The sequence below is a fragment of the Nerophis ophidion genome, linkage group LG05 (assembly GCF_033978795.1).
Source record: "Nerophis ophidion isolate RoL-2023_Sa linkage group LG05, RoL_Noph_v1.0, whole genome shotgun sequence".
NCBI classification, from domain to species: Eukaryota; Metazoa; Chordata; class Actinopteri; order Syngnathiformes; family Syngnathidae; genus Nerophis; species Nerophis ophidion.
This window is the reverse complement of record NC_084615.1, coordinates 19,361,535-19,386,534: the sequence shown is the minus strand read 5'-3', so window position 1 is coordinate 19,386,534 and position 25,000 is coordinate 19,361,535. Positions and strand designations below refer to the sequence as shown.

Genomic DNA, 25,000 nt, shown 5'->3' with positions numbered 1-25,000 from the left:
TTCTGCACTGTCCCTAATAATGTGACAAATAATAGATCTATGTTTAACTTCATAAACACTCAGCATTATTTCCTTTGAGTAATAATGGTAAATACAAGTTTGGGTGTTAAGAAAACCACATTGTTGTTGTGAAATAGGTGCACAGCGTGTTTAAAGTGAGTGGTGGTAAAGTTGTACCTGCAGGGTGGTCGCGGTCCTCCTACTTCCCACGACGTCCTCTCCACTTCAGTACCACAGACCCTTAACTTTCCCCTTCTTTCTTTTGCCTTTTTTGCCACCACTTGGACGCTTCGGTCCGAGCCGCGTGCTTGTTCTTCTTCTTCTGCGCTGCCTGGGGCCTGCGGCACATTAGACACGCTGCAAAGTTATTTGGGGGTGGGAGCCAACCTCGCGCCTACGCTCCTGGGAGAAGGGAGGGGCTGGGCCGCTCTCTGGCTGTAGGAAACACTCAAAGAAATCAGGTTTCATTTTTAGATCTCGCGGAGCGATGGCAATGACGGGATGACTCAATTATGAGGTGAAATCATGACAGAATCACCCTCTGAATGTTCATTTCTTACGTCTAGTCATTACGCTGCAGTTAGAAAGTAGCATTCACACCTCGGAGAGCTGTTGCAGCATGTGGATTGACATGAATCATGGCTCCGAGCCGAGAGGTGAAGCAAAGGCTAGGATTATTAAACTTCTTCAAGACAGTAAATCATCAAGAAATGTTGTAAAATGTGCACCGAAACACAAAAGCAGTGAAATTGTCACGTTGTGTAAATGGTAAATAAAAACAGAATTCGATGATTTGCAAATCCTTTTCAACTTATATTCAACTGAATAGACTGCAAAGACAAGATATTTAACGTTCAAACTGGCAAACTTTGTTATTGTTAAGCAAATATTAGCCCATTTGGAATTGGATGTCTGCAACGTCTTTCAAAAAAGCTGGCACAAGTGGCAAAAAGGACGGAGAAAGTCGAGGAATGCTCATCAAACACTTATTTGGAACATCCCGCAAGTCAGGGGTCGGGAACCTTTTTGGCTGAGAGAGCCAAAAAGCCAAATGTTTTAAAATATATTTCCGTAAGAGCCATATAATCCATCCATCATCTTCCGCTTATCCGAGGTCGGGTCGCGGGGGCAGCAGCATAAGCAGGGAAGCCCAGACTTCCCTCTCACCAGCCACTTCGTCTAGCTTTTCCCGGGGGATCCCGAGGCGTTCCCAGGCCAGCCGGGAGACATAGTCTTTCCAACGTGTCCTGGGTCTTCCCCGTGGCCTGCACGTGCCCTAAACACCTACCTAGGGAGGCGTTCGGGTGGCATCCTGACCAGATGCCCGAGCCACCTCATCTGGCTCCTCTCGATGTGGAGGAGCAGCGGCTTTACTTTGAGTTCCTCCCGGATGACGGAGCTTCTCACCCTATCTCTAAGGGAGAGCCCCGCCACCCGGCGGAGGAAACTCATTTCGGCCGCTTGTACCTGTGATCTTATCCTTTCGGTCATGACCCAAAGCTCATGACCATAGGTGAGGATGGGAACGTAGATCGATCGGTAAATTGAGAGCTTTGCCTTCCGGTTCAGCTCCTTCTTCACCACAACGGATCGATACAATGGTCGCATTACTGAAGACGCCGCACCGATCCGCCTGTCGATCTCACGATCCACTCTTCCCCCACTCGTGAACAAGACTCCTAGGTACTTAAACTCCTCCACTTGGGGCAGGGTCTCCTCCCCAACCCGGAGATGGCACTCCACCCTCCACTCCAGCCATATAATATTTTTTTTTAACACTGAACACAACTAAACACGTGCATTTTTAAGTAAGACCAACATTTCTAGAGTATAATAGGTCTCTTATTCTTTGTAATAACATTGTTATTCTGAAGCTAACTGTGGAAGGAGCATGGCCTGCGGGCCTGCAGCAACAGGTGCGTAGACGGCCCACCTAGGCCTTTTTATCTAATCACCTGTCGCTCTGTTATAAGCAGCAGCCAGGAGGAGAAACTGGGTTGGGGCTGGAAATACTATTGCTGGAAAGCAACTGAGAGACTTATTGAAAAATAAAACAATATTGTAACCCTGAAACAGGCTCTCATGTCGGTGCTGGGGGGTCTGAAGAACCCCCAGGAGGGCAAGCCCCACACTAACCAATAATAAAAAAAATCACTTCTTACCATTAACGCAACTTCTTGTACAGGTGCGGTAGAAAACGGATGGATGGATTAAAAATGCATGAGAATGTTTTATATTTTGAACATTATCTTTAACATTGTGATTACAAGTGGAATTATTCATTACTTATCGTGTTAAGCAACGTCAGCTCAGATTTATCCGAGAGCCAGATCTGGCTCTAGAGCCGTTGGTTCCCTACCCCTGCCGCAGGTGAACGAGCTAAGTGGGAACAGGTGAAGTGCTCAGTCGTTCACAAACAAGGACGGGGCGAGGTTCACCACTTTGTCAACAAATGCGTGAGCAAATTGTCCAACAGCTTAATAACATTTTTCAATGAGCTATAATTTCGGGATTTCACCATCTACGGTCCGGAATATCATCAAAAGGCTAAGAGGATTCGGAGAAATGCCTGTGAACTTGGATCCATCGGGCGGTACTGCATCAAAAAGTGATATCAGTGTGTAAAGCATATCACCACATGGGCTCAGGAACACTTTAGAAAACACACAGTCAGTAACCACAGTTGGTCGTTACATTTGTAAGTGCAAGTTAAAACTCTATGATGCATAATCAAAGCCAAGGAGTTTAGGGATTTCTGTCACAGTTATTTGGTGTTGATGAACCCCAGGATGCAGAGACGGAGGCAGGCATAGAATATGAAAACATGATTTAATTAAAACTAAACAAGAACAAACAAAAAGCACGCACGTGGGCAGAATAAAAAACTAAGGGAGCTAGCACTGGAAGCTAGAAAACAAAAAGGAACTATAGCATGGAAGTTAGTGGATAGCAAACAGAAAAAACGGAAATAACCAATGCTAACAGAAACAGCTTACCGCTACGACGACCAGGACAAAATGTAGCATTACAGGTAGTAGCTGTAACAAAACGACACGACAGGTAGCACGACAAGAGTGATATGTGGCAACGACAATACAATGATCCAGCAACTGACACAAGACAAAGCAGGTACAAATAGGAGCAGGCCGATTGGCAACAGGTTTGGCCAGGTACCAATCAGCCGCAGCTGAGGAGGAACACAGCACTCAGGGAACAAAATAAGAGCACTAGACTGGAACTAAAGACAGGAGATATTAAACACAGAGGAAACAGACAAATGCAGAGGAAAAAACTAAAACATAGACAAACTGTCAGAGGACAGCCTGACAATTTCACCATCTACGGTCCTTAAGTTAATCAAAAGGTTCAGGGAATTTGGAGAAATCACTGCACATAAGCGATGATATTACGGACATCCCATCCCTCAGGCGGTACTGCATCAAAAAGCAACACCAGTGTATAAAGGATATCACCACATGGGCACAATAACACTTAAGACAACCACTGTCAGTAACTACATTTGTTTGCTACATCTGAAAGTGCAAGTTAAACTCTACTATGCAAAGCGAAAGCCACTTATCAACAACACCCAAAGACGTAGCCGGCTTCGCTGGGCCTGAACTCATCTAAGATGGACTGGTGCAAAGTGGAAAAGTGTTCTGTGGTCTGACTAGTTCACATTTCAAATTGTTTTTGGAAACTGTGGATGCCGTGTCCTCTGGACCAAAGATGAAAAGAACCATCCGGATTGTTATAGGCGCAAAATTGAAAATCCAGCATCTGTGGTGGTATGGGGGTGTATTAGTGCCCAAGGCATGGGTAACTTACACATTTGTGAAGGCACCATTAATGCTGAAAGGTACATACAGGTTTAAGAGCAACATATGTTGCCATCTAAGCAACGTTGACATAGATGCCCCTGCTTATTTCAGCAAGACAATGCCAAGCCATGTATTACAGAGTGGCTTCGTAGTAAAAGAATGCGGGTACTAGACTGGCCTGCCTGTAGTCCAGATCTGTCTCCTATTGAAAATGTGTGATGCATTATGAAGCCTAAAATATAAGAAGGGAGACTGTTGAACAATTTAAGCTGTACATCAAGCAAGAAAGAAAAATAATTCCACCTGAAAAGCTTCAAAATGTGTTGTTAAAAGGAAAGGCCATGTAACACAGTGGTAAAAATGCTCCTGTGACAACTTTTTTGCAATGTGTTGCTGCCTTTAAATTTTAAGTTAATGATTATTTGCAAAAGAAAATTAAGTTTTTCAGTGTGAACATGAAATATCTTGTCTTTGCAGTCTATACAAGTGAATATAAGAATATAAGCAGATCATTGTATTCTCTTTTTATTTACCATTTACACAACGTGACAACTTCACTAAGAACATGACTTACATTCTAGAGATGCGTTCTTTCCCCCCAGTCCAACATCAGCATGTGTAGGAATAAAATGGTCCAAGAAAGCCACCGCTCAAGGTGTTCAATCTTGTATTTCCACGACTGCACTTGAGCCACCTTTGCTGCGAGTCAGTATTATAAAAAGAAAAAAAAAAAAAATCCATTGCTCTCAAGCCATGAGACAGTAAAGTGTGATCATAAAGACATAAATGTACAACGATAGGATCCTCTTAATAAGTTACCACAAACTTACTTTAGGTGTCACGAGAGGAAATGAGATTAAAAAAAAAAAAAACTCCCGGACCTTGCAATTATAATGTGTTGGATGGGAGTCGTATAAAAAAGGGGAATTATGTTTCCTCGGTCGACAAAAACATGAACGGCGCTCCCCTTTTTTTAGTGTATACGTGTTGCCAAAAACCTCAGCATCCGTCCATATGATGACGTCATCGATAAGGCAGCCCGGAGGTCAGTAAACAGGCAGGATTGTTTGGCTGAGCCTTAATGAGTAACTGAGCAGGAAAGTGCACAGACACAGGTCACATACTTCACGTGGGAAATGTCCTCTCCTTGGATTATTCCTGCGCCAAATTTGTTAGAATACAGATTTGACTGAAGGGCGGTTTTGTCTTCTGAACATTCAAGTACTAAAACCCAAAAGCAGTGAAGTTGGCACCTTGTGTAAATGGTAAATAAAAAGAGAATACAATGATTTGCAAATCCTTTTCAATTTATATTCAATTGAATAGACTGCAAAGACAAGATATTTCATGTTATTTGCAAATAATCATTAACTTGGAATTTAATGGCAGCAACACATTGCAAAAAAGTTGTCCTAGGGGCATTTTTACCACTGTTTTACATGGCCTTTCCTTTTAACAACACTCATTAAAGGTTTGGGAACCGAGGAGATGTAAAGCTTAAGTTGTGCTATTTTAAGCTTTAAATTGCATCACACATTTTCAATGGGAGACAGTTCTGGACTACAGGCAGGCCAGTCTAGTACCCGCACTATTTTACTATGAAGCCACGCTGTTGTAACACATGGCTTGGCCTTGTCTTGCTGAAATAAGCAGGGGCGTCCATGATAACGTTGCTTGGATGGCAACATATGTTGCTCCAAAACCTGTATGTACCTTTCAGCATTAATGATGCCTTCACAGATGTGTAAGTTACCCATGCCTTGGGCACCAATACACCCCCATTCCATCACAGATGCTGGCTTTTCAAATTTGCGCCTAGAACAGTCCGGAGGACACGACGTCCACAGTTTCCAAAAGCAATTTGAAATGTGGATTCGTCAAACCATAGAACATTTTTCCACTTTACATCAGTCCATCTTAGATGAGTTTAGGTCCAGAGAAGCCGGCGCTGTTTCTGGGTGTTGTTGATAAAATGGGACCCATTGCTTCCCTGCTTGGCACTCAGCATCAAGGGTTGGAATTGGGGGTTACACCACCATAAATGATTCCCGGGCGCAGCACTGCTGCTGCCCACTACCCCCCTCACTTCCCAGGGGGTGATCAAGGGGATGGGTCAAATGCAGAGGAAAAATTTTACCACACCTAGTGTGTGTGACAATCATTGGTACTTTAAATTTTTTCACTTAACTTATAGATGTCTTTCGCTTTGCATAGTAGAGTTTTATCTTGCATTTACAGATGTAGCGACCAACTGTAGTTACTGACAGAGGTTCCCTGAAGTGTTCCTGAGTCCATGTGGTGATATCCTTTACACACCGATGTCGCTTTTTGATGCAGTACCGCCTGAGGCACCGAAGGTGCGTAATATCATCGCTTACGTGCAGTGATTTCTCCAAATTATCTGAACCTTTTGGTGATATTGCGGACCGTAGATGGTGAAATCTGTAAATTCCTTGCAATAGCTGGTTGACAAATGTTGTTCTTAAACTTTTGGACAGTTTGTTGACAAAGTGGTGACCCTCGCCCCGTCCTTGTTTGTGAATGACTGAGCATTTCATGGCAGTTTGTTTTTATACCCAATCATGGCACCCACCTGTTCCCAATGAGCCTGTCCACCCGTGGGATGTTACAAATAAATGTTTGATGAGCATTCCTCAACTTTCTCAGTCTTTTTTGCCACTTGTGCTAGCTTTCTTGAAACATGTTGTAGGCATCAAAACACAAATGAGTTAATATTTGCAAAAAATAATTACGTTTTCCAGTTCGAACGTTAAGTATATTGTCTTTGCAGTCTATTCAATTGAATATAAGTTGAAAAGGATTTGCAAATCATTGTATTCTCTTTTTATTTACCATTTACAGTGACAACTTCACTGGTTTTGGGGTTTGTAGTTTTTTTCCTAGCCCTACCAGTCAGAAAGAGATTACTCGGTGACAGGGGAGAGTCGGTCTAATGCACTTTATGTTACACACGGATGACATAAGTGCTGATTAAGTGACATGATAGAAAGAGTGGCAGGCGGTAAATCAACTTTACAGACAAGGTTCCCGACCACATACAGTATGTACAGTATGGATTGAATACAAGCTCTGATCCAGGCTCAGTGATAGCAGAAAGTACACAGTGGGAGAGTGCAGGTGGATAATAAACAACTGCCTTCAGATAATAAGACATTGAAGAATCACTGGAAACGGATCGAAGGGACATTGGACATTCACATCATCTGCTTGGACTTGGAACAAAATACAAATAGGGAAAAAGATGCGTTTCCATTACGGTTTTGACAAAGAGGTTAAACACAAAAAACGTTGTTGTTAAAATGAACAAACACAAGCCCTGCGGATATTAGTCACTGTGATGGTTTTCTGGTACTGTTGTGGCTACAGTGGACCCCCAGAAGTCCATTACTCCAAGGAAGTGTTCGACCTTTGATTTGTTTGGACATCTAATGGATAAATAAAATGTATCTAGTCCGAGTCCAAGATAAAACTATTACACACTGTCTAAATTTTGTTTTATGTTGCATTGCAGCATAGTTACTTGTCTTTGGGAGGACACAAAGAAGCTACTCATACAGATAAAGATCTTATTTTTAAGGACGAAGTGCACCTTTTGTGGAATTTCACCAATTGTTCACATTCATTATGAGACATGTGACCGATGGATTTTTTAAAAATGAATTTTAAATATTAAATGAAATAAATACAAGTCTGCTGACAGCGGGATCAATGGTAAATCCACCATTTTGCCCATAAAACTTAATAAATAATCATTTTAAAACTGCCAACAATACTCCATTTACATTTGGTGAGTTGAATATTAACAACTATTCGTCATATTGTTAATATAAGCGCTAACGCAGACAAATTATTTATTGATCACTTCATGTGTCCCTATGTTTACATCATTTAGTGGTCTGCTGCTTCCTCGCTCCCTGGAAGTTTATCTGAGATCATAAATCATGCATCTCACCTGGGCAGAAGAAGTCTGAGTAGGTATTCCGACAAGTTGGTACACTTTGACAGCCATTTTGAACCTGAAAATGTCGAGGATGACACGAAATACAAGTCTGCTTACGGCGGGATCAATGGTAGCTCCACTATTTTGCCCATAAAATCCAATAAAAACCCATAACAAAAAGTGCCAATAATACCCCATTTACATTTGGTGAGTTGAATATGAACAAGTATTAGTCATGTTGTTATTATAAGCGCTAACACAGACAAACCATTTATAGCGGCGCATTTATCACTTCCTGTGTTCCTATGTTTACATAATTGAGTGGTCTGATGCTTCCTCGCTCTCTGTAAGTTTATTCCAGATCATAAATCATGCATCTCACCTGGACAGAAGAAGTCTGAGTATAGATACTCCGACAAGTTGGTACCCTTTGACAGCCATTTTGAACCCGAAACTGGTGAGGACGACACCAAATACAAGTCTGCATACAATGGAATCAATGGTAGGTCCACTATCTTGCACATAAAATCCAATAAATAACCATTTAAAAAGCGTCAACAATACTCGTTTACATTTGGTGACTTAAATATTAACAAGTATTAGTCATATTGTTATTGTAAGTGCTAACACAGACAAATTATTAACAGTGGCGCATTGATCACTACCTGTGTCCCTATGTTTACATCATCGAGTGGTCTGCTGCTTCCATTCTCCCTGGAAATTTATTCTAAATCATAAACCATGCATCTCACCTGGACAGAAGAAGTCTGAGTAGGTATTCCGACAAGTTGGTACACTTTGACAGTCATTTTGGACCCGAAACTGGCGAGGACGACACAAAATACAAGTCTGCATAAAGCGGTATCAATGGTGTGTCCACTATTTTGCTAAAAAAATCCAATAAATAACCATTCACATTTTGCGACTTTAATATTACAAATATTAGTTATATTGTTATTATAAGTGCTAACACAGACAAATTATTAACAGCGGCGCATTGATCACTACCTGTGTCCCTATGTTTACATCATCGAGTGGTCTGCTGCTTCCTCGCTCCCTGGAAGTTTATTCCAGATCATAAATCATGCATCTCACCTGGAAAGAAGAAGTCTGAGTAGGTACTCCGACAAGTTTGTACACTTGACAGCCATTTTGGACCCGAAACTGGCAAGGACGCAAAAAATACTAGTCTGCTTACAGCGGGACCAATGGTAGGTCCACTATTTTGCCCATAAAATCCAATAAATAATCATTCAAAAACTGCCAACAATACTCCCTTTACATTTGGTGACTTGAATATTAACATGTACTAGTCATATTGTTATTATAAGCGCTAACGCGGACTAAGTATTAATAGCGGCGCATTAATCACTTCACGTGTCCCTATTTTTACATAATTGAGTAGTCTGCTGGTTCCTCGCTCCCTGGAAGTTTATTCCAGATCATAAGTCATGCATCTCACCTGGACAGAAGAAGTCTGAGTAGGTAATCGGACAAGTTGGTACACTTCCACAGCCATTTTGGACCCGAAACTGGCGAAGATGACACCAAATACAAGTCTGCTTACAGCGGGATCAATGGTAGGTCCACTATTTTGCCCATAAAATCCCCCAAAAATCCATTTAAAAAGTGCCAACAAAAATATTCCCTTTAGATTTGGTGACTTGAATATTAACATGTACTAGTCATATAGTTATTATAAGCGCTAACGCAGACTAAGTATTAATAGCGGCGCATTAGTCACTTCACGTGTCCGTATGCTTACATAATTGAGAGGTCTACTGCTTCCTCGCTCTCTGTAAGTTTATTCCAGATCATAAATCATGCATCTCACCTGGACAGAAGAAGTCTGAGTCGTATTCCGATAAGTTGGTACACATTGACAGCCATTTTGGACCCGAAACTGGCGAGGACGACACCAAATACAAGTCTGCTTACAGCGGGACCAATGGTAGGTCCACTATTTTGCTCATAAAATCCAATAAATAATCATTCAAAAACTGCCAACAATACTCCCTTTACATTTGGTGACTTAAATATCAACAAGTATTAGTCATATTGTTATTATAAGTGCTAACACAGACAAATTATTAACAGCGGCGCATTGATCACTACCTGTGTCCCTATGTTTACATCATCGAGTGGTCTGCTGCTTCCTTTCTCCCTGGAAGTTTATTCTAAATCATAAATCATGCATCTCACCTGGACAGAAGAAGTCTGAGTAGGTATTCCGACAAGTTGGTACACTTTGACAGTCATTTTGGACCCGAAACTGGCGAGGACAACACGAAATACAAGTCTGCATAAAGCGGTATCAATGGTGGGTCCACTATTTTGCTAAAAAAACCCAATAAATAACCATTTACATTTCGCGACTTTAATATTAACAAATATGAGTTATATTGTTATTATAAGTGCTAATGTAGACAAACTATTTATAGCGGCGCATTAATCACTTCAAGTGTCCCTATGTTTACATAATTGAGTGGTCTGCTGCTTCCTCGCTCCCTGGAAGTTTATTCCAGATCATAAATCATGCATCTCACCTGGACAGAAGAAGTCTGAGTAGGTATTCCGACAAGTTGGTACACTCCCACAGCCATTTTGGACCCGAAACTGGCGAAGACGACACCAAATACAAGTCTGCTTACAGCGGGATCAATGGTAGGTCCACTATTTTGCCCATAAAATCCCCCAAAAATCCATTAGAAAAGTGCCAACAATACTCCCTTTACATTTGGTGACTTGAATATAAACATGTACTAGTCATATTGTTATTATAAGCGCTAACGCAGACTAAGTATTAATAGCGGCGCATTAATCACTTCATGTGTCCCTATTTTTACCTCATTGAGTGGTCTGCTGCTTCCTCACTCCCTGGAAGTTTATTCCAGATCATAAAACATGCATCTCACCTGGACAGAAGAAGTCTGAGTAGGTATTCCGACAAGTTGGTATACTTCAACAGCCATTTTGGACCCAAACTGGCGAGGGCGATACGTTTCTTTGTGAGGACATTCTTCATCTAAATGGGAATATATAAACATCTTAGCAGTCGGCATCCTGAAAACAGCAGACCTTGTACAGTAAGTGATGAAAAAATACATTAATCGTGATGGAGTTTCGAAATGAATGCGCTGCATACGATCAAAATAGATAAATATTAAATGTTACTATCAATGTGCCCATTACTATACGTATACTTACCTATGTACTTACTATATATACACTTTAATCATGTATATAAACCTTTGTAAGGGCTTTATAGGGAGAATTTATAGGGGTCCCATAGGCTCCATTGTAAGCAGACTTTTGATCGCATTTTTTTAATATTTAGAATGCATTTTAAAAAACATAGTCATGTGTTTCATAATGATTGTTCCTCTTTAAAGACATTCAAAAGTGCAGTTACCCTGATCTCTGATGAGTACCATAACAGTCGAACCTACATTGTTGCTTTTATTAAAAGAAAAATAAAGCGATTGTGATGATAGTAGTGGTCACTAGGGGTCAGTATAAGGTCATATGATGCAGAGTCGTGTATAGAGAGTATGGACTACTCCTTCAATGTGGTCCCTGTAGTCACATGAGGGGCTTTGGACCACTCAGAGAGGCCAGGCCATATCCTAAATGATTGATCGGAACCCCCTTACCTGACTACAGGGTAGGGTTGTTCCGATACCAATATCTTGGTACCGGTACCAAAATGTATATCGATACTTTTCTAAATAAAGGAGACCACCAAAAAATGGCATTATTGGCTTTAAACATATGTTGTTTATTGTAGATTAGTCCTTAAATAAAATAGTGAACATACAAGACAACTTGTCTTTTAGTAGTAAGTAAAGACTTCGAATTAGTCTGCTGATGTATGCAGTAACATATTGTGTCATCTATACACCTGTTATTTTTTCAACATTATTAAGGACAAGCTGTAAAATGTATTATTAAAGGCCTACTGAAAGGAGATTTTCTTATTTAAACGGAGATAGCAGGTCAATTCTATGTGTCATTTCGTGATATTGCCATATTTTTGCTGAAAGGATTTAGTAGAGGACATCGACGATAAAGTTTGCAACTTTTGGTCGCTAATAAAAAAGCCCTGCCTTTACTGGAAGTAGCAGACGATGTGCGCGTGACGTCACGGGTTGTAGGGCTCCTTACATCCTCACATTGTTTATAATCATAGCCTCCAGCAGCAAGAGCTATTCGGACAGAGAAAGCGACAATTTCCCCATTAATTTGAGCGAGGATGAAAGATTCGTGGATGAGGAAAGTTAGAGTGAGGCACTTTAAAAAAAAAAAAAAAAGGCAGTGGTAGCGTTTCAGATGTAATTAGACACATTTATTAGGATAATTCTGGAAAATCCCTTATCTGCGTATTGTTTTAATAGTCTTTTAGTGAGATTCTAAAGTCATACCTGAAAGTCGGATGGCTGCGGTGAACGCCAGTGTCTCAGAGAGAAGCCAATGGAGGAGCCAAGATCACAGAAGCCTTAATGACAGCTGCAGGATGAGGTCCCATAATCCACTGAAGTCCCCGGTAAGAGCTGACTTCATATCAAAATGTTCCCATCCAAAAACTTGCTGGTTGACGTAGAGAAACATGTTCGCTTGACCGCTCTGTGTTAAAGCTTCACAACAAACAAAGAAACACCGGCTGTGTTTGTGTTGCTAAAGGCAGCTGCAATACATCACTTCCCACCTACGTCTTTCTTCTTTGACGTCTCCATTATTAATTGAACAAATTGCAAAAGATTCAGCAACACAGATGTCCAAATTACTGTGTAATTATGCGATGAAAAGAGACAACTTTTAGTCGTAAGTGGTGCTGGGCTAATATGTCCCCTCCAACCCGAGACGACACGCGCACGCGTCATCGTACGCGTCATCATACCGAGACGTTTCAGCAGAATATTTCGGCGCGAAATTTAAAATTGCAATTTAGTAAACTAAAACGGCCGTATTGGCATGTGTTGCAATGTTAATATTTCATCATTGATATATAAACTATCAGACTGCGTGGTCGGTAGTAGTGGGTTTCAGTCGGCCTTTAATGTACTTGTTCGTTTACTGTTAATATCTGCTTATTTTCTGTTTTAACATGTTCTATCTACACTTCTGTTAAAACGTAATAATCATCCTTCTCTTCTTTGATACTTTACATTAGTTTACATTGCTGGTTTTACGAGCAGAGGAGCACGTTCGGCAGCGCGCGCACACAGAGTACTTACAAGCAGACACAGTGTGTAGACAGAAAAGGGAGAATGGACGCATTTTGCCTTAAAAACTACAGATAAAGGTTAAGTTATAACATTGCTTTAGCTTGCGGTTAACGTCCAGTCGCAGTTTGCAGTGTTTTAGTTACTTCTAAATCACTAATCCTCGCTTCCATGGCGACAAATAAAGTACGTTTCTTACTGCAGGATGAGTAAGAGCTAAACAAGCTTCACGACACACCGTAGGAGGATACAATAGCTCACCGGCGTCACAATATAAACAAACGCCATAGGTAGATCTACACCTGACATCCACTGTAATGATACCAAGTACAGGAGCGTGTCTTGTCGATACTACTATGATTACATTGATATTTCTTAGCAGCACAATTTCTTATTTCGTTTTTTAAAAATGTATACTATGTTTATAAATACCACCCTGGACACATGAGGACATACATTGTGACCAATGTATGACCCTGTAACTACTTGGTATCGGATTTGTCATGTCTTGTGATCATGTTTTGTTTAGTTATATTCTGTTTTGCTCACGACTCCATTGTGTCCTGTTTTTGCACTTCCTTGTTTGCTTTGTTACCATGCCATCCAATTAGTTTCACCTGTCATGTCACCTGATTTGTTTTGACCTACGCACCTGTTTTCAATCACCACATCACTATTTAAGCCTGTCGTTTTCTGTTGGTCGGCCTGGAGTCATTGTGATCTTTTCTTGCTCTGTGCTGACTTGTTTGAAGCCTTGCCATAGTTTCGTGCCTCATGCCATGCCAAGTAAGTTTTGTTTGATTTACGTTCATAGTCTGTTTATGCGTTAGTTTTGTTCCTTACCCCAAGTTGTGCCTCCGCTGTGAGTTTGTATCTTTTTTTTAGTTAAAATTAAATCATGTTTTTACCCAAACGCCATGTCCCAAGTAGTCCGTCTGCCTTCCTGGGAGAACAACCCCGCAAAAAGCTGCGACCCCCCCAATCGTGACAAGATCGATACCTAAATGTGTGGTATCATCCAAAACTAATGTACAGTATCAAAGAAGAGAAGAATAAGTGATTATTACATTTTAACAGAAGTGTAGATAGAACATGTCAAACGAGAAATAGGCAGATATTAACAGTAAATGAAGAAGTAGATTAATAATAATTTTTTACAGCTTGTCCTTAATATTGTGTACAAAATTATAGGTGTATAAATGACACAATATGTTACTGCATACGTCAGCAGACTAATTAGGAATCTTTGTTTGTTTACTTACAAGTTACTACTAAAAGACAAGTTGTTTAGTAGGTTCACTATTTTATTTAAGGTTTAAATCACAATAATAAACATATGTTTCATGCACCAGTGGTCAAAAGATGTCCCCTCGTTTGTTCTGCACACTTTACCGACGACAGCTATGCTACGACCGAGATGGCAAGAATGTGTGGATATCCTGCGACACTCAAAGCAGATGCATTTCCAACCATAAAGTCAATGAAATCGCAAAGGTGAGTTTTGTTGATGTTATTGACTTATGTGTGCTAATCAGACATATTTGGTCACGGCATGACTGCAAGGTAATCGATGCTAACATGCTATTTAGGCTAGCTGTATGTACATTTGTAGCTATATTTGCATCCAGCCTTTCCCTCCACCCACATTTAATGCCAAACAAACACATACCAATCGTTGGTTAGAAGGCAATCGCCAAATTCGTCCGTGCTTCCTCCCGTGCCACGGTCTGTTGTGACATGGCTCAAATCTTCTGTTTCTTCTTTAATTTCGTTTTCGGTACCTGCCTCCACACTCCAACCATCCGTTTCAATACATGCGTAATCTGTTGAATCGCTTACGCCGCTGAAATCCGAGTCTGAATCCGAGCTAATATCGCTATACATTTCTGTGCTATCCGCCGTGTTTGTTTCTGTGTGGTCACGCTGTGACGTCACAGGATAATGAACGGGTGGTTATAACGACGGTTAAATCAGGCCCTTTGAAGTCATTTGTGGGGATATTGCGTGATGGGTAAAATTTTGAGAAAAACTTAGAAAAATAAAATAAGCCACTGGGAACTGATTTGTATTGGTTTTAACCCTTCAGAAATTGTGATAATGTTTTTCTTTAACGGCTGACGATTTGACTGTAAGGTTGATAGTTAAATTAGACTCCTACGAATCGAATTTCCGAGTCCTGGACTATTTGTAGGCAGCTCTATGAAACCTCCTTAAACTTTTTTTTGCAAATGAGATCTGTTTATTCAGGGATAGCTGCTCTTTAAAAAAAATATTAAACATAAAACGGCACCACAGATTTTGCCCAGTCGACAATACGCGGACTGAAAAAAAATCTATCCTTAGATGTGGCTACAATAATCCTAAGAGAAAGACCGCCATAGTCCTCATTAGACGTGTTCTCTTTGGGTTATCACTCCTGATACCTTAGTTTGGCGTGTTTTCCTTGAAACTTCAGGTTAAATTGGAAGATCCGAGGGTCCACTGCACACGGCAAGGTGGTTAAATCCACAGAATGATCCATAAACGGATCCACGTCCGATTTAGTGGAGTCAACAGTTCTTGATTCTGTCCAGGAAGGAAAACTGGTAGAACTCTGGACGGGGGGGAAAGAAGCAAAGCAGCCTATGGACAAGCCTAAAAAATAACAAGTGAAAATGGCACCAAGTCAAGACCAAATCCCTGAAATGTTGTAAGATCCACAAAAACTGTGAGTGCTAAAAATAAACTTCTGGATTGATGCCTGGATTCCTGTCCATGTTTTTTGTTTTGTTGATCTGCGCGTGTCAGTTCCAGTTTCTGGGCAGGTTCTCCAAGATCCTGCGTCGATGAGAGGAGTTTGTCACTCCAGCAGCACGCAGATCCTCTTCGGTGATGCCGCTGTGGAGTGGACAAAAGGTACTGCAGCACAAACACGGTAGAACACAAGATGGCATGCACCTAAAAGGCCGACTGAAATGAGATTTTCTATTTAAACGCGGATAGCAGGTCCATTCTATGGGTCATACTTGATCATTTCGCGATATTGCCATATTTTTGCTGAAAGGATTTAGTAGAGAACATCGACGATAAAGTTCGCAACTTTTGACGCTGACGGTGACGGTCAGGATGCATATTGATGCTGGAGTAGCACACGACATAGATCGCCTTCAGAATACAGAATGGTAAAAGGTTTTTTATTAATACACATAATACACTGTACTTTGTGTGTGTGATCCAATCCAACCGTGTTCCATAGTAAAGCTTGACTGTCATTTTTCGGGAATGTAAACAAGGAAACACCGGCTGTGTTTGTGTTGCTAAAGCCGGCCGCAATACACCGCTTCCCACCTACAGCTTTCTTCTTTGATGTCTCCATTGTTCATTGACCAAATTGCAAAAGATTCAGCAACACAGATGTCCAGAATACAGTGGAATTTTGCGATGAAAACAGACGACCTAATAGCTCTGCAATCCGTGACGTCACGCGCACGCGTCATCATTCCGAGACGTTTTAGCATGATATTTCGGCGCAAAATTTAAAATTGCAATTTAGTAAACTAACCCAGCCGTATTGGCATGTGTTGCAATGTTAATATTTCATCATTGATTTATAAACTATCAGACTGCGTGGTCGGTAGTAGTGGGTTTCAGTAGGCCTTTAAAGGGGACCTATGATGATGATAAATGCCACAATGTTGGATACTTCAGTTAAATAAAGTCAAACCATAGGTTTCATGCATTTGGCCGTCAGCTTGCACACGGTTTTGAACGCCTCTGGCCGCTGGGCTTTGCGGTCTGGCTGCGTTGTGACGTGAAAGCGAGGTTGGCTGACATATTTGGACAGAAAGTAAGGCGATCAGCCAGAGATAGATGAGCTCCCTTTGAGGACAGCTACCATTGAGCAAATGTAACGGAGGCCAGACAGTGTGTCTGGACCATATACAGTCGTGGTCAAAAGTTTACATACACTTGTAAAGAACATAATGTCATGCCGGTCTTGAGTTTCTAATAATTTGTACAAGTCTTATTTTTTGGTGATAGAGTGATTGGAGAACATACTTGTTGGTCACAAAAAACATTCATGAAGTTTGCTTCTTTTATGAATTTATTATGGCTCTACGGAAAATGTGAGCAAATCAAAAATATACATACAGCAATGTTGATATTTGCTTACATGTCCCTTGGCAAGTTTCTCTGCAATAAGGCGGTTTTGGTAGCCATCCACAAGCTTTTGGCAAGCTTCTGGTAAAATCTTTGACCACTCCTCTTGGCAAAATTGGTGCAGTTCAGCTTAATGTGTTGGTTTCCTGACATGGACTTGTTTCTTCAGCATTGTCCACATTTTTAAGTCAGGACTTTGGGAATGTCCTTCTAAAACAATCATTCCAGCCTGATTTAGACATTCCTTTACCACTTTTGACGTGTGTTTGGGTCATTGTGCTGTCGGAACACCCAACTGCACCCAAGACCCAAATTCCGGGCTGATGATTTTAGCTTGTCCTGAAGAATTTGGAGTTAATCCTCCTTTTTCATTTTCCCATTTACTCTCTGTAAAGCACCAGTTCCATTGGCAGCAAAACAGACCTAGAACATAATACTACCACCACCATGCTTGACAGTAGGAATGGTGTTCCTGGGATTAAAGGCCCCACCTTTTCTCCTTCAAACATATTGCTGGGTATTGTGGCCAAACAGCTACATCTTTGTTTCCTCTGACATCACATGGACAAAGATATGACCTTCCGGAGGAAAGTTCTGTGGTCAGATAAAACAAAAATAATCCCAGGAACACCCATTTGGGATTTACATAAATCCTGAAAGTTTGCGCGTGTCTTCCTTTGTAGTCCGTGCTGACGCCGTAGTCGATAAGCTTCTTTTTCTCTATCTTTTTGTTATCGGACATTCATCCTTTGCTGTTGCCATTTCTAACATAAAGTAGTGTAAAGTTCTTATTTATATCTGTCAGTAAACTCGCCATGAAAACACTAAAAAATGAAAAAACTTTGCGCGCATCCTCCTTTGTAGTCTTGTAACATCACCGTAGTCCATAAGCTTCTTTTTTTTCTCCATCTTCTTGCTACGCTATGTTTGAATGGTTTTTGGACTACGATTGTAGTTGATGTGAGCGTGCGTGTGTAAAACATTCTTGTAGGCCTGAATGGGAATCATTTCTACTGACACAAATGACAGCACATGATATAAATCTTATTTTTATGAGTTTGAAAGTGTGCAGTCATGTGACGTTTTACCGTCAGAACGTTTCCATGCTGACCTGTCAAATAATTCAGCTACTTCTATTATTGCAGCTACATGTGAAGTTGTAGTTTCGTGACTGATGGCCATACGCAGTGTTCTTCTCGTACACTAGGGGGCGATTGTGGTTATTTCGGCTTGTTTTGCTATGCGGGAATGTCTATGGTGTAGAAGAAGAGGATGCTACATGCTGCAGTTCTAAAAGATAACAACAAATAAACACTGATTTTTGGTGTTGTTGGTCAGGTAATGTTTAAATTTAAATAACCCTGGTTATTTGGGTCATCTTTTAGTCAACTCTTTTAGGAGGTTTCTGCTTACCAGTTGTCTCAAACAGACGGCATGTGCTGGCGTCATGTCACGTAATTAAAGTGTCTTATTTTAGGAACCTTCTGACTCTTGTTAAACAAGTAGGTTTCTACTTTAAACCATCGGCTTGTTATTCCTCGCTAGGTAGAATGCCGGGCTGGGTTTGATTGGTGAAATGGAGTCCAGCATCACTACGGCTTACTTTGCATTGGTGAAACGGAGTCATGTGACAGTGGAAGAAGGCTCGCTGACAAACTAATTTGTCTTTGCAAGCATTAATCAATAGATTATAAATAGTTGTGATATAAACAACTGCAACCATCAGAATGAAACTCAATGTAAACGGAGTAACAGAAGTGTCACAAAAATACTCAAGTACAAAACCCAAAACCAGTGAAGTTGGCACGTTGTATAAATGGTGAATAAAACAGAATATAAGGATTTGTAAATCCTTTTCAACTTAAATTCAATCGAATAGACTTCAAAGACAAGATATTTAACGTTTGATCGGGAAAACTTTATTTTGTGCAAATATTAGCTCATTTGGAATTTGATGCATGCAACATGTTTCGAAAAAGCTGGCACAAGTGGCAAAAAAGACTGACAATGCTGAGGAATGCTCATCAAACACTTATTTGGAACATCCCACAGGTGAACTGGCTGATTGGGAACAGGTGGGTGCCATGAAATGCTCAGTCATTCACAAACAAGGACGGGGCGAGGGTCACCACTTTGTCAACAAACGCCTGAGCAAATTGTCCAACAGTTTAAGAACAGCTGTTGTAAGGACTTTAGGGATGTCACCATCTACGGTCCGTTTTTATATCATCAAAAGGTTCAGGGAATCTGGAGAAATCACTGCACGTAAGCGGTAAGCCCGTAACCTTGGATCCCTCAGGCAGTACTGCATCAAAACGCGACATCAGTGTGTAAAGGATATCACCACACGGGCTCAGGATTACTTCAAAAACCCCTGTCAGTAACTACAGTTGGTCACTACATCTGTAAGTGCAAGTTAAAACTACTACGCAAAACGAAAGCCATTTATCAACAACACCCAGAAATGCTGCTGGCTTCAATGGGCCCCGAGCTCATCTAAGATGGACTGATGCAAAGTGGAAATTTGTTCTGTGGTCTGACGAGTCCACATTTCAAATTGTTTTTGGAAACTATGGACGTCGTGTCCTCCGGACCAAAGCAGAAAATAACCATCCGGCTTGTTATAGGCACAAAGTTCAAAAGCCAGCATCTGTGATGGTATGGGGGTGTATTAGTGGCCAAGGCATGGATAACTTAAACATCTGTGAAGGCACCTTTAATGCTGAAAGGTACATGCAGGTTTTGGAGCAACATATGTTGTCATTCAAGCAACGTTATCATGGACGCCCCTGCTTATTTCAGCAAGACAATGCCAAGTCATGTGCTACAACACCGTGGCTTCATAGTAAAAGAGTGCAGGTACTAGACTGGCCTGCCTGTAGTCCAGACCTGTCTCTCATTGAAAATGTGTGAAGCCTAAAATAGCACAACAGAGACCCCGGACTGTTGAACAACTTAAGCTGCACATCAAGCAAGAATGGGAAATAATTTCACTTAAAAAGCTTGAAAAATGGGTCTTCTCAGTTCCTAAACGTTTACTGAGTGTTGTTAAAAGAAAAGGCCGTGTAACACAGTGGTAAAAATGCCCCTGTGAACACTTTTTTGCAATGTGTTGCTGCCATTAAATTCTAAGTTCATGATTCTTTGCAAAAACAAATGTTTCTCAGTTCGAACGTTTGCAGTCTATTCAATTGAATATAAGTTGAAAAGGATTTGCAAATCAATGTATTCTGTTTTTATTTACGAATTACACAAGGTGCCAACTTCACTGGTTTTGGGTTTCGTACAACAGAAATGCATAATGAAGAACATTAGAAAATAAAACGATTCAAATTGGGCAAGAATTAGCGTCTCGGTCTTCTTCTACACCAGGGGTCGGCAACCTTTACCACCCAAAGAGCCATTTTGACCCGTTTCGCAAAATACAGAAAACTATGGGAGCCACAAAACTCTTTTAGAATTTGAAATGAAATACGGTAACACTGCATATAGAGGGGTCTGAGACTCGCGGCCCGTACCTTAATATGAACATTTTATGTTAGTGCGGCCCGCGAGTTTTAAATTAATGCCGTTCGACAGCATCACACTTACCAACCCTTCCAAAATTTCCGGTAGACTACCGAGTATTAGAGCAACTATTCTCGCGAATGTATGCTGATTTTCACCTGTCAACGTTTATACGAGCGTGCTATGGAGGCGCTGCCTTAACAGCTCTATACAAGGTGTACAATTATCTAGCATAGCCCAGCCACGAGTCGCTTGCGGCTTCCACAGACAACTGCAACGCATAATTGTTCAATAGCCATACAGGTTACACTGAGAGTTGTGATATAAACCACTTTAACACTCTTAATAATATGCGCCACACTGTGAACCCACACCAAACAAGAATGACAAACACATTTCTGGAGAACATCCTCACCGTAACACAACATAAACACAACAGAAGAAATACCCAGAATCCCATGCATTTCTAACTCTTCCGAGCTACATTATTCACCCCCGCTAGCACCAAATCCCTCCTCGCCCCCCGTGCGTCGATTGAGGTGGGCGGGGTTGGGGTTTCGTGCTAGTGGGTGTGTATAATGGAGCCCGGAAGATTTAAGGATGCATGAGATTCTGGGTATTTGTTCTGTTGTGTTTATGTTGTGTTACAATGCGGATGTTCCCCCGAAATGTGTTTGTCATTCTTGTTTGGTGTGTGTTCACAGTGTGGCGCATATTAGTAAGAGTGTTAAAGTTGTTTATATCACAGCTCCCAGTGTAACCTGTATGGCTGTTGAGTAAGCATGCCTTGCAGTCACTGTCATGTACCAACAGAGGCTGCATACTACATGCGACTGGCTGGCACGCCGATAGCATTGTGCAAAAGCGGGCGCGAGGACAAGGTTTAGAGGACTGCTAAAGCTTTGCCATTGGGGCACGCCCTCTATATTATCGAATAGGTGAAAATCGGAGAATGTTGGCCCCGGGTGATATCCGAAAGAGGCATTAAACTCTGGAAATCTCTCGGGATAATCGGGGGGTCGGAAATTATGTATCTGAGCCACATTAGAGTGATCAAAGAGCCGCGGGTTGCCGACCCCTGTTCTACACGATTGAAGTCGCTGACTCAGCTATCAACATCCGAACTAACACAATCCAGACCATGATTTAGCGGTCTAAACAGTACCTCAGCAAGCTTTGTAGAAGAGTGGCGTTAATGCAATCATTCTGGATTTTGGCGGAGGAGTTAGCTTTTAAGTGTCGGGAAGAGAAGCAGAAGTCTTACCTGAAATAATCCAGATCATCCCAGCCATTAAGGCTGAGTCCCAGAGTGTACTTCTGCAGACCCAAAGCACTGAGGAGCTCACAGACCGTCTCCGGAGCACCTTGGAGGACCGAAACCTGTTTTGCGAAACATAAACAGAGTCATGCCTTCTCCAAAAAATAAAATCCTAAGTACGCCTGCAGGGTCGTACCTCTTTCTCCCAACTGTGACCCCTCTCTGTGTGTGAGGTGGGTCCATTTCTGTAGCCTGGCCTCTGGCCGGGAAAGGACGGAGCGCTTTGCTTTGCAGGAAAGAAGTCCACCTCACTGAGCGACTTGGCAATCTGCAAAGCGGTGAGGGAGTTGTCGCCTGTGGGGCCGAGGGGCTGCTGCTCGGCCGCCCAGGCAGAGGGCACCTGGCAGTGTCCCAGAGGAGCCGGGGTGAAGGAGAAAACTGGCGGGGATTTGGATTTCCTCTCTGGAAGGTTCCTATTGGCTTTTTGGCGGATGATGGCCGACTGGTTCATGTACAGGTTCCTCAGGTTCTTCTCCGGCAGAATGGAGTCGTGGGGTGGTTTTTTGGCGTGGTACTTAGGCTGGGACACCTGGTCTTGGCACAGGGGGATACCTTTACCGGAGGGCGGAGAAATGGGGGAGGGCTTTTTGGCGGGGAAAAGTTCGTAGGACGAGTTGGCTTGAGGTGTCTGAAGCGGAGGGAGGACGGCCGGGATTTCAATTTCCGTGAAGTCTGACCGGCGACAGGACCGGGCGTTGAAGCCGTGCCTTCCCGAGACTTTTGGGAGCTGCAAGGCCTCGTTTCCGGCCCAGATGACCTGTGGTTCCCTTCGCTGCGGGGGGAGAGCTTCCTCTATCCCCCGGACCACCGACACACCCTCAAAGATGAAGTAGGCCGGGTTGGTGTAGCTGCTCGTGGTTGGCTTGGTAGGAGCCGCCAAAGACCTGCAGCACATTTATAGGTCACGTTTCTGTCCTAGTGGTTAGAGAAGGGGTCGGGAACCTTTTTGGCTGAGAGAGCCAAGAATCCAAATATTTTAAAATGTATTTCCGTAAGAGCCATATAATATTTTTTTTAAACACTGAACACAACTAAACGCGTGCATTTTTATTTTTAAGTAAGATTAACATTTCTAGAGCAAGGGTCACCAACGCGGTGCCCGTAAGGACCAGATGAGTCACCCGCTGGCCTGTTCTAAAAATAGTTCAAATAGCAGCACTTATCAGTGAGCTGCCTCTATTTTTTTTAATTTTATTCATTTACTAACAAGCTGGTCTCGCTTTGCTCAACATTTTTAATTCTAAGAGAGACAAAACTCAAATTGAATTTGAAAATCCAAGAATGTATTTTAAAGACTTGTTTTTCACTTGTTTAAATAAATTAATTGATTTATTTTTTGTACTTTGCTTCTTATAACTACCAGAAAGACAATTTTAGAGAAAAAATACAACCTTAAAATTTATTTTAGGATTTTTAAACCTTTTTACCATTTAAATTCCCTCCTCTTCTTTCATGAAAATTTTAATCAATATTAGAGTAAATAAATTTTTTATTGTATGTAAAGAATAATAAATACATATTAATTCATTTTCTTCATTTCAGCTTCTGTTTTATCGAAGAAGAATATTTGTAAAATATCTTTTCAAATTTATTATGATTAAAATTCAAAAAAAATATTCTGACAAATCTAGAAAATCTGTAGAATCAAATTTTAATCTTATTTCAAAGTCTTTTGAATTTCTTTTAAAAATGTTGTTCTGGAAAATCTAGAAGAAATAAGGATTTGTCTTTGTTAGAAATATAGCTTGGTCCAATTTGTTATATATTCTAACAAAGTGCAGATTGGATTTTAACCTATTTAAAACATGTCATCAAAATACTAAAATTAGTCTTAATCAGGAAAAATTATTAATGATGTTCCATAAATTATTTTTTAAATTTTTTCAAAAAGATTCACGTTAGATCGTTTTTCTCTTCTTTTTTTCTGTTGAATTTTAAAGAGTCGAAATTGAATTTTCATTTTTTTCGTGTTTTCTCCTCTTTTAAACCGTTCAATTAAGTGTTTTTTTCATCATTTATTCCCTACAAAAAACCTTCCGTAAAAGGGAAAAAAAAGTACGACGGAATGACGGACAGAAATAACCAGTTTTTATATATATTTAGATTTATTCATTAAGGGTAAATTGAGAAAATTGGCTATTTCTGGCAATGTATTTAAGTGTGTATCAAACTGGTAGCCCTTCGCATTAATCAGTACCCAAGAAGTAGCTCTTGGTTTCAAAAAGGCTGATGTAAAGAGTGTGCCATACACTCACTGAGGTGTCATTTACCCTATAATATTGACATTTCAAATGTCAGTGAGTGATACAAACAATTTACATTTATATGTTCACCCTCAACAACTCTTGGTGGTGAACTCTCAAATAATAAAGGTTATGTTTTCACTTATTTTGATGCTGTTTGCACCCAAAGTGCCTTTAAGCAAAACTGTGTGGAGGAGCGGCGCACAGGTCCAAAAGGAGGGCATGACTTTTTATCTACTGATCCAAATAGTCGTTGTCGGAGTTCTGAGCTTAGGGGAACCATAAAAGAAGTCCTCACCTGTTAATTGGGACTCGCGTGGATGCGTGAACTCTGCCTGCACCTCTGTCCTCTTTCTCAAAACGTAACCACTCTGAAAAAGCCACATTTGATAAAGTGGAGAAATTGGTCAATACATGTGAAACTTGTATTGACTTCCTCAATGTAAGTGTGTGTGTGTGTGTAGGGATTTTTCAAATTGACTGTGAGTCGCTTTTAAAAGTGTTCTCCTCTGGTCTACATATGAAATAACAAGTGTGTGTAAGATATTTAAATGTGCCCCTTTTGGCCAAATGTAAATAAAAAATGTAAATAAATATGTATATAGGGACATGCCGCAATACCTTGAAGTAAATAATGAAGATTAAAAATCAATTACAAACAAATTTTAAAAAATTAAAATTAAAATAAAAAATTCTCATAGTGTAGACTTTTTTCTTATAAAATTGGACAACAATTTCTCATATTATTTCTTTTTCTGTAATATTGCAATATTCTATCATAAAATTAT

General features: G+C 40.9%; 2 protein-coding genes across 2 annotated transcripts in view; both read right to left on the bottom strand.

Annotated features, from left to right (window-relative positions):
* Window positions 1-15,566, bottom strand: part of LOC133552809 (P2Y purinoceptor 4-like) — a 28,334-nt gene extending 12,768 nt beyond the window's left edge. The window contains exons 1-3 of the mRNA XM_061900306.1: window positions 15,428-15,566; window positions 10,698-10,807; window positions 178-338 (exon numbers count right to left, since the gene is read on the bottom strand). Coding sequence (XP_061756290.1) covers window positions 178-338; window positions 10,698-10,754 — 218 coding nt within the window. The 5' untranslated portion in view covers window positions 10,755-10,807; window positions 15,428-15,566. The remainder of the gene's footprint in view (window positions 1-177; window positions 339-10,697; window positions 10,808-15,427) is intronic.
* LOC133552465 (phosphatidylinositol 3,4,5-trisphosphate 5-phosphatase 2B-like) overlaps window positions 11,661-25,000 on the bottom strand; it is a 58,083-nt gene continuing 44,743 nt past the window's right edge. The window contains exons 24-27 of the mRNA XM_061899659.1: window positions 24,511-24,583; window positions 22,106-22,853; window positions 21,916-22,031; window positions 11,661-15,881 (exon numbers count right to left, since the gene is read on the bottom strand). Coding sequence (XP_061755643.1) covers window positions 15,788-15,881; window positions 21,916-22,031; window positions 22,106-22,853; window positions 24,511-24,583 — 1,031 coding nt within the window. The 3' untranslated portion in view covers window positions 11,661-15,787. The remainder of the gene's footprint in view (window positions 15,882-21,915; window positions 22,032-22,105; window positions 22,854-24,510; window positions 24,584-25,000) is intronic.